The sequence below is a fragment of the Psittacula echo genome, assembly GCF_963264785.1.
Source record: "Psittacula echo genome assembly, chromosome: 6".
NCBI classification, from domain to species: Eukaryota; Metazoa; Chordata; class Aves; order Psittaciformes; family Psittacidae; genus Psittacula; species Psittacula echo.
This window is the reverse complement of record NC_137743.1, coordinates 31,102,712-31,118,311: the sequence shown is the minus strand read 5'-3', so window position 1 is coordinate 31,118,311 and position 15,600 is coordinate 31,102,712. Positions and strand designations below refer to the sequence as shown.

Genomic DNA, 15,600 nt, shown 5'->3' with positions numbered 1-15,600 from the left:
GAGATTAAAGGTCTTCCATTTTGCGTGTGTGGGACGGCATGTGCGTCCTAATGTAATCGTGGAAAACTGCTGCATAATTTCAAGTCGTATTTCCCTTCAGGTTGTCACTGGGGTTTTTTGCTTTTATTTAGTGAAGCACCACGTTCTTGAGAGACAGTCTCATGAGCTGTATTTGGGAGAAAAAGAAAAACTGAAACTGATTGTCACAGAGCCTGACACAGCACTAGCTGCTGAAGAGGAGGCATTTGAAGAAAAATTAAGTCCCACAAAGGTGAATAAAAGTTGTAATCCTCTCCAGAGCTTTGCAGTAGTGGTGTGAGTGTCAGATCAGTCACTGGTGTCTTGGTTTTGTTTTATTTTAGGCTCTGGATGCCACGAGTAACCTTCAACCGAAAGGTAAAATGTTGTTATTATCACCCTTGTGCTGGTTCTTCATAAAGCAGAAATGTTGGTGCTTTTATCCACACACAGCTCCAGTTCTGTGGGGAGCTGTGCTGAAAGTTTCCGAGTTTGGCAGCCTGGCTCAGGTGATACAGGGAAAGATGTCTGGCCAGGGACACTGTAGACTGTATCACCAAGGGTGGAGTTCACTTTGCCAGGCTTAGACCACAAGCCTGGTTTCAGCTTCTAAAAGAGCCTTTTTAACCAGAGGGACATCTCCGGAGGTGGATTTAGTTCCCTTATCCTGCACAACTGCTCTAAGATCTGCATATGAAACACCTAGATTGAAGATCTGAAGCCCAAGCCTGGTGTCATTTTGCTCCCTGCAGTTAAAGGAATCTTAACTGCAAGAGTCTAAAGGCAAGAGATGTGTCTCCCCTGTACCTCAGTGACTCCGGTTAGGCCCGCTTTCAGCAGTACTATGCTAAGCCTTATGATTCAGAAAGCAGTCTAGAAAGCAGTACTGCACACCCAAATGTACCCACATCTGTAAAGAGTAAGCATTCAGCCCCAAGACAGACCTGTTAATCAGGAAGTTCTTCAGTAAATACTGCCCTATCTTTTCCTTTCTCTATGAAGTTTTGTTTGGTGCAGTTTTGGGTGCTTTTCCTCCTTTCAAAATCAGGTATTCAAAGTTGACACCTACTGGTTTTTAATTATACTAGAGAGGACCCTGAAAAATCTACAGGTACTGCTCTTGGTCGCTTTGTTGGGTCAGCCTAGTTTTCAGGTTTGGCTGTTTTGTACTTTCTTCATTATGCATAGTGGAGTTGATGATTCCTGTCGGCAATCTAGAAATGAATAACTGGTATCTGCAGAGCTGTTGCTTCTGTGATTTTTTCTTTTGTTTTCCTCTTGTCCAGCTTATGCTGGTGGGCCTTCAAAGGCAGCTGTGTTCTGTAAACGTTACGAGTTTGGAATCAGTTGTTGTGCCTTGGGAAAACTTGTACATCTGGTGAGCAGGCAGAGCCAGCCTGTTTGTGCTGCCACCTGCTCGAGCCTTCCCTGTCTCCATCCTTGGGGCTGCCCCTCATGGGCGGCCTGTTGGGCACTACGAGAGTTCTGTGCCACAGTGGGAGATGGTGGCCCTAGAGATTTACATTGAGGGTTGTGAGTGCCAGAGTTCCATGAGATGCTTATCTCCCCACCATGCTGCAGGGATGTGCTGGTTACCAAACTGAGAGGGGCTTATGTTCCTGGTTGTGCTCATTGGGGTGAGGAGCTGCCTTTGTTTGTGAGTCTTGAGCCATCAGGAAGGGATTCTATCGGTACGTAGCGAATAAAAGACAGACTAGGAACAACGTGGGCCCCCTCTGGAAGCTATCACGAGAACTGGCTACCCTGGATTTGGAGAAAGCTGAGGTTCTCAATGACTTCTTTGCCTCAGGCTTCACTGGCAAAGGCTCTGACCGCACCACCCAAATCTTGGAAGGCGAACGCAGGAACTGTGAGAATGAAGACCCTAGGCCCACTGTAGGAGAGGATCTGGTTCGAGACCATCTTAAAAACCTAAACGTACACAAGTCCATGGGACCTGACGAAATCCATCCACGGGTCCTGAAGGAGCTGGCGAATGAAGTTGCTAAGCCACTGGCCATCATATTTGAAAAATCATGGCAGTCAGGTGAAGTTCCCAACGACTGCAAAAAGGGAAATATAACCCCCATTTTCAAGAAGGGGAAAATGGATGACCCGGGGAATTACAGACCAGTCAGTCTCACCTCCGTGCCTGGCAAACTCTTGGAGCAGATTCTCCTGGAAGGCATGCTAAGGCACATGAAAAACAAGGAGGTGGTTGGTGACAGCCAGCATGGCTTCACTAAGGGGAAATCCTGCCTGACCAATCTGGTGGCTTCCTACGATGGGGCTACGGAACTGATGGACAGGGGTAGAGCAGTTGACGTCATCTACCTGGACTTGTGCAAAGTGTTCAACACTGTCCCACATGACATCCTTGTCTCTAAATTGGAGAGACGTCAATTTGATAGGATTTGGCAGGGGGGTTGGAACTAGATGATCTTAAGGTCCTTTCCAACCCTAACTATTCTATGATTCTATGATCTTGGGCACCCTGGGCTGCCCTTTGGTCCCTTGCCACCCTGACTGCTGCTTGCTGTGTCCTGTTGGACAGTTGTTTCGCCGCATGACACTTTTAGTTTACTAAGGCATGCAGAGGAGGATGTTCCCATTCGGAGGTGCTTTCCTGCCTCCACCCTCACGTGTCTGCAATGCTGGAGAATTGCCTTTCTCTGGCAGCCGCTGGACTTCTGGAGTGCTGTCCTGGTTGAGCAGTAGCAGTCATTTCTTCTCCTTAGTAGCTGGTGCAGCGCTGTGTTTTTTGACTTTCGGCCTGGGAACAGAGCTGATAACACCGATGTTTGGTCTGACCAAGGACTTTGAGAGTCTCATGCTCTGCCAGGGAGGAGGAGAAGCCGGGAGGAAGCAGGGACAGGACACCTGACCCAAACTAGCCAAAGAGGTATTCCATACCACAGCACGTCATGCCCGGGGATGTAACTAAGAGTTACCCAGAAGGGCTAGATCACTGCTGGGTGGGGAGCGAGGTATCAGTCGGTGAGCGGTTGTATTCTCTTCCTTGTTATTTCCTTTATCATTATTATTATTGGTGGTAGCAGTAGTGATTTGTGTTATACCTTAGTTATTAAACTGTTCTTATCTCAACCCGTGGGAGCTGCATTCTTTCGATTCTACTCCCTGTCCCTCCAGGAGCGGAGGGAAGAAAGGGTGGAGGGGGAAGTAGACTGCGTGGTTCTAATTTACGGCCTGGGCTTAAACCACGACAAGTGCTCGGGGGGCACCCCTGTTATATTGTCTATCTGCAAAATTTTTTGCATCCCCGCCAGCCTTTTGTGCACGTGGGTTCTTCATGGCCATGATGCTGCACTGATGGCAGGGCACGGTGGTCATCAGGAGGCTTTGCACTGAATTGTACGGAGCCACTGCTGGCCTGTGGTGCCTGCCAATGTCCCAAGCTACATTCAGGCTTTGTTTGACCTGAGCTAAGAAACAATTGCAGAGGCTGCAGGGCCTGTCACTAACCTTAGCAATGCCTGAGCTGCCATGGTCAATTATCTCAACGGATTTTATGTTATTTTATTTGTCTTGGATGTGGAGACATACCAGTGACCTTGGACTTGTTTAACTCATGGCTATTTTTGTGCCACTGAAGAGTGTTGCATCTGGGCTGGTTTGGATCCCAATATGCCCCAGAGTATCCTGCAGTATTTGATTAGTTAGGTGATCTTTAACTAATCAAATACTGGGAGAGAAAGGGTGAACAAAATCTGCTTATTCCAGGAAATGTGTACCAATATGTCATGTGGCTTATTTCTTTCAGTTGAAGATGATGCAGAAGCCTTGCAGAAAGCAGAAAGCTTTGTTGCAAGTGGTGAACTCCAGGAGGAAGCTGGCTCTGCAACGAACATCGCAGAGAAGCCCAGAGTGACCTCGCCTTCAGTGGTCTTTGAAAACATACAGGAGTGCAGTCCAAAATGCTTACGTCTGCTGTTGGAGAACATCAGTGGCCTGGCAGCAGATGATGACTTCACCCTGGAAGTGATACCTGAAATAAGTGTTGCTGTAGCTACTTTTACAAAAAGCATCGGTAAGCCAGAATGAGCACCATTGTTCATTTCCATGTGTATGTGTGAGTAATGGCTTTCAGAGTGTCCTGGTTTAAGCCCAGCCAGTAGCTCAGCACCATGCAGCCACTTGCTCGCACTCCTCATTTCCCCCCAACCCCTTCTGGGTAATTACCCCTGGTTTATATGATGAACGTGACCTGCTGTGGTATGAAATGCCCCTTTGGCTAGTTCGGGTCAGGTGTCCTGTCTCTGCTACCTCCCTGCTTCTTGTGCCCCTCCTCACTGGCAGAGCATGAGAGACTGAAAAGTTCTTGACCAGGATAAATGCTACTGAGGAACAGCTAAAACATCCGTGTGTTACCAGCGTTGTCCTCAGACTAAAGCTGAAACACAGCACTGCACCAGCTACTGGGAAGAAAATTAACTCTCTCGCAGCCTAAATCAGGACACACAGCTTGATTCTTCTCCTGTTAGAGATTCAGACAGCTTTAAACAAGTACCTGGACTGTAGTTTCTGACGAAAGATGTAAGTCTTTATATACACCTCCATGAAAATTCCTGTGATCCAAGTGTTGCACTGAAAAAGTTGCAGTATCTTCCCTAATTGAAATTGGATGGGAATGTTTCATTGTGTGTCTCTTGTTTTGAGTTAGGTGGAGCAGAATTGGAAGCACACTGAGGGTGGAGATGATTTCTGCAAATTACTGAAGTGTGTAAAGTCTCCATCTGAGAAGACGGTGGAACAGTGAGAAGTGCTTAGTTGATACAAGAGATGAGTAAGAGGGGAGCAGAAGCATAGTGGTAGTGAATAGCTGAGAGTAACATGGCTGTGTGCATTTCCCCTGTTCTGCTCCACAGAGTTACTTGGCACCAAAGACGGCTTTGCTGCAAACACAAGGAAAAACAGATTCAGCTCATTTCTCTGCCAGAAGTGGTAGCTGGGGCTGCTAATGGCTCAGGAAAGCACAGTCAGTTTGTACTGTTCTTGTTTACAGATACTGAAGAACTTGTCAAAAAATGTTCACAAAATAAGAGGGTTAAAGAATTCCAAATGACTGCCAGGCTTCTTGAACTGACCTGCAGCATCAAGGCTGAAAACATACCAGCCAGCGTTTCCACAGACTACATCACCGTCTACTTTGAGAGTGCGCGGAGTGGTGGGGGGACCGTGTCAGACGTCCAGTTCTTCCCCGAGGAGAACTTGGCCATCATTACTTTCTGTGATCACAAAGGTAACACTCTCCTCAGCCTGCTCTCAAGTTGCTCTCAGGGAGAGGACCTGAAAGAAAATGAGTGCAAATTTGGGCATTAGGAGAAACTTGTCTTGCTGTCGCTAGAGCCAGTGTACACTGTCCTGTTCCTGGGAAGTGCTCTGGATTTACAAATACTGCTGCACGTCTTGGCTTTCAGAATCTCTCTGGTTTTTATGTTACCCAAGTCAGCTCAATACTCATTTTGTGCATGGGTTGTTCCCACTGTTGTGTTTTCCCCATTTACAGAGGCTTTTATTTGCAATACAGCATTAATTGTACTTACAGGTAGAGGAAGCAGGATCTGTCAATGACTGCAGTTTTCACAGGTAGCTTTCAGAAACTAATTAAGGTCAAATATATTCAGTATCAGGGAAGAGCAGAGCTAAAGAGCAATCTTGTTACTATGCCTTTTGTTGGATCACCATCCCATTTTTATGCCAGTGTAACCTCGGGTAAATATCTATGGGTTAGGAGACCCCTGGCTTAGTAAATTCCTTTAATTAAAGATATCTGCCAGGGGATTGTTTTTCTTCTGACTCTCAGAATTTGCTTACGAATATTTTGTACATTAATTTAATAGGTAACTTGGATCATTGTCATGTCCCCGCCAACATTATAACTAATTTCCTTTGTCCATGCCCACCAAAATGTCAAAAAAAAAAAAAAAAGGAAAGCAAAAATTCTGTAGCACAAAGAATTTTATTGTAAGTTGAGAGTAAGGAGCATTCCATAACAGTATGTTGGTATGGCCCTGCTGTGGCATGGGGTTTCCTTAGCAAATGAGAGCAAGGTGTAGCTGTACAGGTAAGTACAGGCACAAGCATATTTACCAAGCTGGTTGGAGCCAAACCTCTTATCTTGTCCCTTACAGAATAGTCTGGAAATCAGAAAGACATAAGAGTAGCTCTTTCAAATGAAAAGAAGTGAAATAATTATTCAGTGTAATTCTATTCAGAATCATTTGCTTGATTTGAAGTTAATGATATATGTGTGTTTATGTGTATGTGTGCTAACTTTTAGATGTAAACGCGATCTTGGAAAAGCAGCATTTCCTGGAACAGACACCAATTTCTGTGCATCCGTATTACCACTCCTTGGGAACAGCTCTCTACGGAGAAGCAAGACCAGCTGTCAAGATGCCAGACCCCATTGGGGTGCCACTAGATCCGTACGTCTGGCAGTTTTTACAAAGACAGGCCAAACTGATGCAAGACATAAACCAGGAAATGGCAGTTTGCCATTGTGAGCTAAAATGGCCCCAGGCAGACTGTGCACACCCAGAAATTATGTTGTGCCCGTCATCATCCCTCTCAAAGCAGAAAAAGCCAATGATTAACTTGATCAAGACATGGAAGCAAGATGCTTCTACTGAGTTCTCACGTATCATGGCACATTACATCGCCATAAAATGTAAAGTAAATTCAGCGGGTTGGAAAGACATGAAAAGCAGATTGGTGAAAAATGTTGCTTTGATCATAACTGAGATTTCTGAGGAGACGGTGGTGATTGCAGGTAACAGAGCAGCAGTGGACAGTGCAGAGAAAGAAGTGAGGGAATGCATGGAAAAAGCCATGAAGCAAAGTGAAAGGGAAAAACAAAGCATAGAAATTTCTGTGTCGGTGATCCCAGGGAAGTATGCCGTTCTGCACAATGCTGGGCTAGAAGAAAATATTCACAAAGAATATCCATGCTTAAAGATCTCTTATGATGACACAAAAAAAACTGTTCAGTTGTGTGGATTACCTGCAGAAGTATCTAAGATCAAAGCTGACTTACTGGAAAAGGTATTGAATATGCCATGTACATCAGTTACCATTGATCCCCATGTTTTCTACTATCTGCAGCGTGTAGATAATAAAACAGTGTCAGAGACATTATTCACTAGTAAAAAAATTAATAGTTTTTATGAGCTTGGGGATGATACAGTTCTGCTGTTTGGAGATGTTCCCAAAGATCTTTTAGAAGCAGAAAAGCAAATAAAGACAGGCTTAGAATATAAGTGCATCAGTGTGGAGGACTGTGAGGTTATTAAAAAGGAGCAGTGGAAGAGTCTTCTTGCCTCCTTGTGTTCTTCCCAGGAAACCATAGTCACTGATGAACCTGGGAAAGAGAATAAAGTGATTATTGCTGGATTTTCTAAGCATGTAGCAGAAGTTTATCAGAAACTGACTGATTTTTTAGACAGAAACACACATATGGAAAAAGTAATCCTGGCTAAGTCAGTGGTGGTAGTGCAGTTTGTAGAGCAGAAAAAATCCAATGTTTATCTTAATCTGAAGAAGAAAGGCATGACAATACGTTTTGACACCAAGACACCGTGTATTTCTGTGAGTGGACCAAGAGCAGAAGTACAAAATGCAGTTACCACATTTGAAAAAATCCTCTCATCCCTTTACTTGAAAACTGTGCAAATTGATAAGCCAGGAGCCAAAGAGCTCTTCATTGAGAGGAAAGAGTCATATGTTTTTGAGGCAAAGCAGAAATTTGGCTGTTTGATTAGGCTGGAAGAAGAAGAACAGCAACAACAAGAAAAGATGGGTGAAAAAGTTGGTGATACAGAGGAAAGCAAGCTCTACTTTAAGAAAATGCTGCCAGAGGGAGTTGTAGTAGCAGTTTATAAAGATGACTTGTGCACTCATCCCATTGATGTTGTGGTAAATGCATCTAATGAAGACCTAAAACACAACGGTGGTGTTGCTTGGGCACTGTTAGAAGCAGCTGGTCCAGAGATACAACAGGAGTACAATGAGCTGGTGAAGAAGAGCGGAAGCTTGCAGCCTGGGTGTGTGGTTATCACGGGTGCAGGGAAACTTCCCTGCAAGAACATAATTCATGCTGTTGGGCCCAGGTGGAGGAAGGATGAAGCAGAACAGTGTGTGTGCTTGTTAAGACAGACAGTGAAGAAAAGTCTGCAACTAGCTGACACGTTTCATCATCGTTCTATAGCTCTGCCCGCTATAAGTGGAGGGATTTTTGGCTTCCCACTGGAACTGTGTACGTATTCGATTGTAGCCTCCATCAAGGAGACCTTGGAAGAATCCAAGGGTGACATCCAGTCGAAGGAGATTCATCTTGTGGATAATGCAGAAGGAACTGTTCAGGCACTGAGTGAGGCAGTTAAAAAAGTGTTTGCAGCTGAATTATCCTCCCCGATACTGCAGACTTCAAGCTTGGGAAACCTGAAGTTGAGAGAAAGCCAAAAGGAGGAGGGAAAAGAGGATGTTCAGATGACCAGAGATCATCTGCAGATGGTTACAACAAATGAAGGTCTTTGCATCCAAGTTGAGGAGAAAAATATTCAGGAAGCCACGGTAGGTGTTTAATTTTCTGCTTCCCCTCTAACTTGATGTGAAGGAGCAGGGAAGTCATAATCCCCCTGTACTCAGCACTGGTGAGGCTGCACCTCAAATACTGTGTTCATTTCTGGGCCCCTCACTACAAAAGAGGCATTGAGGTGCTGCAGCAGGTCTGGAGAAGAGAACCAAATCAGGTGAAGGGTATGGAGCACAAGTCTTATGAGGAATGGCTGAGGTAACTGAGGTGGTTTAGTCTGGAGAAGGCTCAGGGGAGACCTTACTGCTCTCTACAACTACCTGAAAGGAGGTTGCAGTGAGGTGGGGATCAATCTCTTTTTCCAACTAACAAGTGATAGGACAAGAGGTAAAGGCCTCAAGATGTGCCAGGGAAGGTTTAGATTGGGTATTAGGAAGAATTTCTTCACAGAGAGGGTGCTTAGGCATTAGAACAGTCTGCACAGGGCAGTGGCAGAGTCACCGTCCCTGAAAGTGTTCACAAACCATGTAGATGGGGCCCTCAGTGACATGGTTTAGTGGTGGACTTGGAAGTCCTGGGGTAAACGTTGGACTTAATGATCTTAAAAGTCTTTTCCAACCTAGTTAATTCTATGATTCTATGAAGATCTTTAAATTTCAATAGAAAAGAAAGGACAGAAGGTTATATTGTTTTCCAAGGCAGTTGCTACATAAGGAAACAGCAGCTATGTGCCAGCTGAACAAGGATGCAAGCTTGCAAAACTGATGGATCTCAGGTTGGGATCTGTCACTCTGCAGCTGTTTCTAGTTGGCAATTGTGAATTTAGGGATGTTTTGTTCCCGCCTAGGTTTTATTTGTGCTCCAGGTTTAAGGTCAACATGTAAAACAGGGTTGGGGTTTTTTGGTTGTTTTTTTTAGCTTTTCTCTACAGGAGAAATAATAAAATACTTTCTAAAAGCGTATGGATGATCTGTACCTACCTAGGTTGGATATTATGGGAAACCAGCACCTGTCTGGGCTGCTGCTGTGAGTCACGCTAACGGTGGGGATGGAGCTTATGTTTTTTTTAGTTCCCTTCTCTTCGGATGGGTTAAAGACAGAGTTTATAAAGAAGTTACTGAGTGCTAGAAAAGTGATCCCATAGAAGAGGGCATACTCCGATTGTTGTGCCAAACTCTAGACCTGATTTTAATACCCCATATCCCCATTTTCTTTTTTCATTCTTTCTGCTAACAGAGACTGTAACTACTACTAATCTAGACCATCAAGACGCAACTTACACCTCCGATGGAGCTTTTTTCTCTTGTGTTTTTTCCCTTCAGTGATGCAAAGTGCATCTTGATAAATCTCTCTTTTTCAACAGCCCCTAACTTTATACTTTGGGAGTTTAAAATCTCCCTAAATTATTATTATTGTCCCATGTTTCAATATTAGTTGCTCTTTTTTGTCATTTTGGTGCGTGCAAAAGCCTTTCCAATAAAAAAGCAACACTAGACGTAAAAAAACCCTCAGTATGATGCACATTAAAATATTAATTATTAAAATATTTGGTAATTAAAACATCTTCAGTGGAAAAAACCAAAGCAAATGCCAGATTTGGGGCTTTGCCTGTTTTGCTTCATGAGAGCACAACAACCTCTCTCCACTTCATTTTGGTGCGGGAGGTGCTGGTTTTCTGATAAGGTGTAGATAATCCTACTTACAGTGAAAAGGTGGAAAGGGACATTAAACTTTCTACATTATGCATACCTTATGCAATATGTGTGTTTTGCATCATGCGATGATGCTAGAGAAGAAGGAGTGATACTGCTGCAGTTCTTCACAAGGAAATGTAGGAAAGGCCGGGCCTGGGGAGAGGGGACGAGGTAGGCTGCAGAGATTGGGTTTATTTCACATGCCCAGACATTTAATATCTGCTCGGGACAAGATAGTCACAGCCTTACCTCCCCTGAGGGCTTGACAGATCTGCCTGCCTGCCTGGCTCATGTGTAGATACCTGTGGTTTTGGTAGTCCCAGTGGATCTGATGCTGCCTAATGCAGGGTTACTACAAGTCCAGGAACGCTCAGCATACAAAGCTATGCTGAAATTTCTCCAATTATTTTTTCATTGCCATCTTGGTTTTCATGCTGTGTATGGCTTTGATAGCGCTTGATGCATAATTTTACTTGAAGTCTGACTACAGATATTTTTGTTGTAATTCTGTTGCAGACGGATGTTATTGTTAACAGTGTTGGCACAGATTTGAAGTTTGGTGTGGGGCCTCTTTGCAAAGCCTTGCTGGAAAAGGCAGGACCAGGGCTCCAAGCAGAGTTTGACAACGAAAAACAAAGACAGGTTGCTGATGAAGGAAGTGTGCTCTGCACCAGTGGCTGTGCTCTGGCCTGCAAGTCTGTGCTACATGCCATAATTCCCATGTGGAATCAAGGAAGAGGACAGACCATGGAGGTACATTTTAGTTATTTAAAAAGTAGTAATTTTGAAGACAGATTTATTTGAGATCCTACCCTGAAGTTTCAGGATTTGAAATAGTTAGCTTAGATGACTCAACTCCATTTACTTCTGTTGGAGTGACCTTAAAGATTGTTTGATGTACTGAGAGCTTTTTCTCATACCAGCATAGTCTCTATGGAATTAATGATAAATGATGCCTTCTTTAAAAAAAAAAAGGGAAGATAAAAAAAAACCCTCTGCTATGTTTTACAGATGCTAGAAGATATAATCATCTTCTGCTTGAAGAAAACTGAAGAACTTGGACTGAAATCAATCACTTTCCCAGCTATTGGAACTGGAGGATTCAGATTTCCTAAAAACATTGTTTCTAAATTAATGTTTGATGTGGTATTCAAGTTCAGTAGTAGTCACACTCGGAGGACTCTCCAGGAAGTTCATTTTGTCTTGAATCCAGACGATGCGGATAACATTCAGGTAGTTCTCAGGAGAAAGCCATCTATGTTACATACTGTTCTAGTTATGCCTTACAATATTTTAATTATATTGCTTTCTAAGGGGAATAATTTAGCAGTTGGTTAGTAACAATGGGCTGTCTCTCCAGTATCTCTGGAATATAAACTCTCAGCAAGCATAAGCTGCAGACAAAATTGGCCTTGCTGCTGGCACTGTAAACACCTGTAGATGCTCACTCATCTTTTGACAGAGGAGGTCTGGCAACACAAAGATGGTATCTATTATCACAGTGTTCATACTGAGTCTTCCACTGTTATTAATGATACCTAAACTAACTGTAAAGCATGTCAGATGGCTCAGCAAGAGCTGCATGACTCTTAATGTTAATGACAGTATTTCAGAGTTACATACTGAATATTCCTATGTTTGGTACCTTTCTTTTTTTATTTTTTCCTCAGGCTTTTAATATGGAGCTACAATGTAGAGTAGCTGAAAGTTGCAGTGCTGCAGCATCATCGTCAAGTAAGTTGTGTAGTGGCTAGTAAGTAGGAGGTGGGATACAGGAGAATGTAAATACTGTAAAGAGGCTTTATACATGTCAGGAAACAGACAAAATGTCATTAAGACACAGAGCATTTTTGTTTCCTCCTAGTGGACTGACATTTTTAAACTCCATTTGTAAAAATCTTAGAGGAATTTCTTTTGTTGAGGGCATGCTCATGTTGGTCAGGCCTGTCTTATCACATGGAAGAGGATATCCTGGTAGGAGAACCATTACTTTGTCCTACTCGAAGAGTATAAGAACTTGGTATCACTCTCCCAAACAAGCCATAAGTAACATTATTTCTGCACGTCTCCTATATAGAGATATACAGAATGGAGAATTTTCATTCCATTTATTAATTGGTGGTAGTGTGACACAATAGCAAAAACATGAGTGAACTGCATCAGTGGCAGAGCCTTATTCGTAAGAATATATAGCTCTTTCTTCTCAGTTGCTTTGAGTGTCAATGAGATGAAGTTGAGAATGTGCAGGTAAAATATTAACTAGATAAATTTAGACTAGAAGTAAAGAACAATTTTATGTCTGTAAGGGTAGAGATGAAATAGCTTACAAAATTGGTGTGATGGGATCTCCATTACTGGAAATACTTCAGCTGCATACTGCATTTCTTGTGAGAGTTAATTCGGGGAAACTTGGTTACAGAGCTAGTCAGATCAGATAACCCCAAGAGTCCCTTTCTGAATTTATTCTGCATGAATTTACAAGAATAGAAATAGTTTCACTTTCACAGTATATAAATGGGAAGAACACTGTGCCTTCCTGCTTTCAGAAATGGAGTAAAGAGAAAGGCAGAGACTCTCTATGTCCATCAAAGTGATCTAGAGCACATTCCTTAAAATTAAAAATTGATGTTTCTATTAGTGGAAGAGAATGATACCCCAAACTAGAGGATAAGTGTGTTAAGGTATTTTTCTTTCCTTTGTAGATATTATTAGGCCTGTTTCAGCTGACACACTGGGAGTTCATGAAATGCAGATTGGTTCCATTACACTCCAAGTAATTAGTGGAGATATTACCGAGGAGGATACAGAGGTTATTGTAAACATATCAAATCCAACATTTGATGCCACATCAGGTATTGTGTTGAATATGTAGTTCTTTAGTGATAATTTTGGGCTACTTTTTAGAAGGAGTAGGGGGAAGAATTGTCCACATGTGAAACTTCTATGAAGTATTTTTCAGATGAGAAAGACTTGCGATTAGTTAGGAAATAGATACTAAACGGGTTTTGTATGTGACCTGAATATTCCATTTAGTTTCCAGACTACTCAGACAGAAGTCATTTGACCAGGTTTTTCTTGTATAAAAACAAAAATGCTTAAATAAAAGGAAATTTTCACGTCAAATATAATCCTGACAAACTGTTCCTGCCACTGTGAGCCAAAGTTCTGGTTGAATGACCTGTAAGAAGCAGAGATTCTTTGGTGACATTGTGAATTGCAAGCATGGAAGACATCAGATGGTATAATGTAAAGCAATAGGTGAGTTTGGTGAGGAGCTTACCTACTGGCTGGTGAAACAATGAAATAGGAGTTGTTCTTAATGATTTCTAATCAATAATGAAATCAGTGTTTTCTTTGCAGCCGAGTTTTGTGTCAAGGAGCAGAATTAGGGGAATGAACGAGGTTTTGCACTTTGTGGGGTCTTACCACGTGAGAATTCGGGATATTTGTAGAGTACAGAAGTTGGGTGGAGTTTTGAGTAGAAATGGCTATGTTGACTTAATGAATGTGTATGCTTTTCTCATATAATTTAAGGGGTCTTCAAAGCAATAATGGCTGCTGCTGGTTCCCAGGTAGAAGAAGAATGTGCTCAGTATGGTATGTAAATAGCTTTCACTTTTAGAAATCTTTAAAAGTCTGTTGTCAGCTACACGAGAGCTCAAGTTTTGAAACTGAACAAAGTCGTGGAAGGCTGTATTTTGGTGTAAGCAAGTGCAGGACTGACCTTTAAAAGCTAATAGCAAATCTGAGCTGTCTGAATTCACAAATACATTATTATTTTTTATTGAAGTAGTGTAACCTTGGTTATTGCCCTGATCATGAGTTCTTCCGTGGTCTGCATTCTACCAGACCAGCAGAGTAGTAACAGCCCAACTCATTGTGGTTGGCTTCTATGAGTGCAGAAAGGAACACATTCTGGTTGTATAAACAAAATGTTCCTGCTCTGAATCCAGGAGTTAACTTTCAAGATGGAGTGTCTTGGATATTTTTCCTAGCCTTTGGCTGTGCAGGCTCTCTGTTTATCAGCCTGACCACAGCACATGCAGAGCATCACACAATCAGTTGTTACCCTTGTGACCAGTGAAGTGGTTCATCGGTCCATTCATCCTCACAATGTGACTCCCTTTTGAGGTGTTTGCAATCAAACATGAGTGCTCTGAAAAACATAAGCATCTTTTGAAAGATTCCATACCACAGTTCTTAGATACCTTAATGGTGGTATTTTAACTGTTCAGCTATTCTGCAGAATAAGGGTTTGAGCTTTCAAGGAGTAAGTGACATAAAAGAAAGGATTTCTCACATAAATGAATTGTGCACATTCTATTGGCATATTTTCAAATGAAAGTGAGCTTTATTTAAATTAAACATAAATTCTTAAGTTGTACTTAACAGGAAAATACCTTGTAGCAGAGATTCTGGGAAATCAGAAAACACACAACTACTTGTATTACTTTCTCAAAGAAGTTCTGCAATCAAAATATTAACAGAGAAAACTGGAATCAACTGAAATCAGAATAATAAAGCTCGCAGTGGATTTCTTTCTACTGTTTCTGCTTCTATCATCAATATAACCAGCTGTCCTATCAGGAGAGATAGCCACTTCAAAAATATTATGTCTCCTTCTCTATCTTCTCTTTTCCAGCTGGGCAGTTTCAAAGTGGCTTTATTACTACACAAGGTGGAAAACTGCTGTGCAGAAAAATCATCCACTTGATTCACAACAGGAACGTTAACAGTCAGGTCTCCAAAGTGCTTAACGAATGTGAGCTAAGGATGTACAAATCTGTTGCCTTCCCAGCAATTGGAACAGGTTTGCATTTTCTTAGGAAAGCGATGAAGGCTGTGATGGGAGTAGTTCAGAAACTGAGGCAAAATTAATACCTCTGATATGGATAACAGTAGACTTGTACAAGAAACTCTGTAAGCTGTGATTTCTGAAAGTTCATTGTAGTCAGTGCAAACACCACCTGCACACTTCAAAAATGCTTTTTTTTTAAAGTATAAATATTAAAGTCAACATCAGTGGAGCAAAAACCCCTAAAGAAAAGGTGCTGCTCTGTAAAAGACATTCTGCCCCAATACAGACTGTGTATCTCAGCTGGCAACCCTGCAGCTTCCTTCAAACTTCCCATAGACCTTGCTCTGGGCTTTCATCCACATGTAAGGGCTGGGGTTGGGGTTTGTAGGTGAAGAAAGATGGAATTGTCCTGAGACCAAAACTGGCTGACTATGGAAATTGTGGGCTGGGTACAGAATACCTGTGGTTTTTACCTTTATAGATCTTGTTTCAGCCTACCTGCTCCAGTGGAGGGCTTAGAGGCAGGCTAGCTTGTT

At 42.5% G+C, this 15,600-nt stretch overlaps 1 protein-coding gene across 1 annotated transcript in view; it reads left to right on the top strand.

The window, feature by feature from the left end:
- PARP14 (poly(ADP-ribose) polymerase family member 14) overlaps positions 1–15,600 on the top strand; it is a 46,792-nt gene that overhangs the window by 22,439 nt on the left and 8,753 nt on the right. The window contains exons 20-30 of the mRNA XM_080621982.1: positions 132–271; positions 363–396; positions 3,800–4,066; positions 5,042–5,278; positions 6,320–8,610; positions 10,783–11,019; positions 11,278–11,499; positions 11,937–12,000; positions 12,969–13,118; positions 13,801–13,863; positions 14,909–15,076. Of these exons, the coding sequence (XP_080478108.1) occupies positions 132–271; positions 363–396; positions 3,800–4,066; positions 5,042–5,278; positions 6,320–8,610; positions 10,783–11,019; positions 11,278–11,499; positions 11,937–12,000; positions 12,969–13,118; positions 13,801–13,863; positions 14,909–15,076 (3,873 nt within the window). The remainder of the gene's footprint in view (positions 1–131; positions 272–362; positions 397–3,799; positions 4,067–5,041; positions 5,279–6,319; positions 8,611–10,782; positions 11,020–11,277; positions 11,500–11,936; positions 12,001–12,968; positions 13,119–13,800; positions 13,864–14,908; positions 15,077–15,600) is intronic.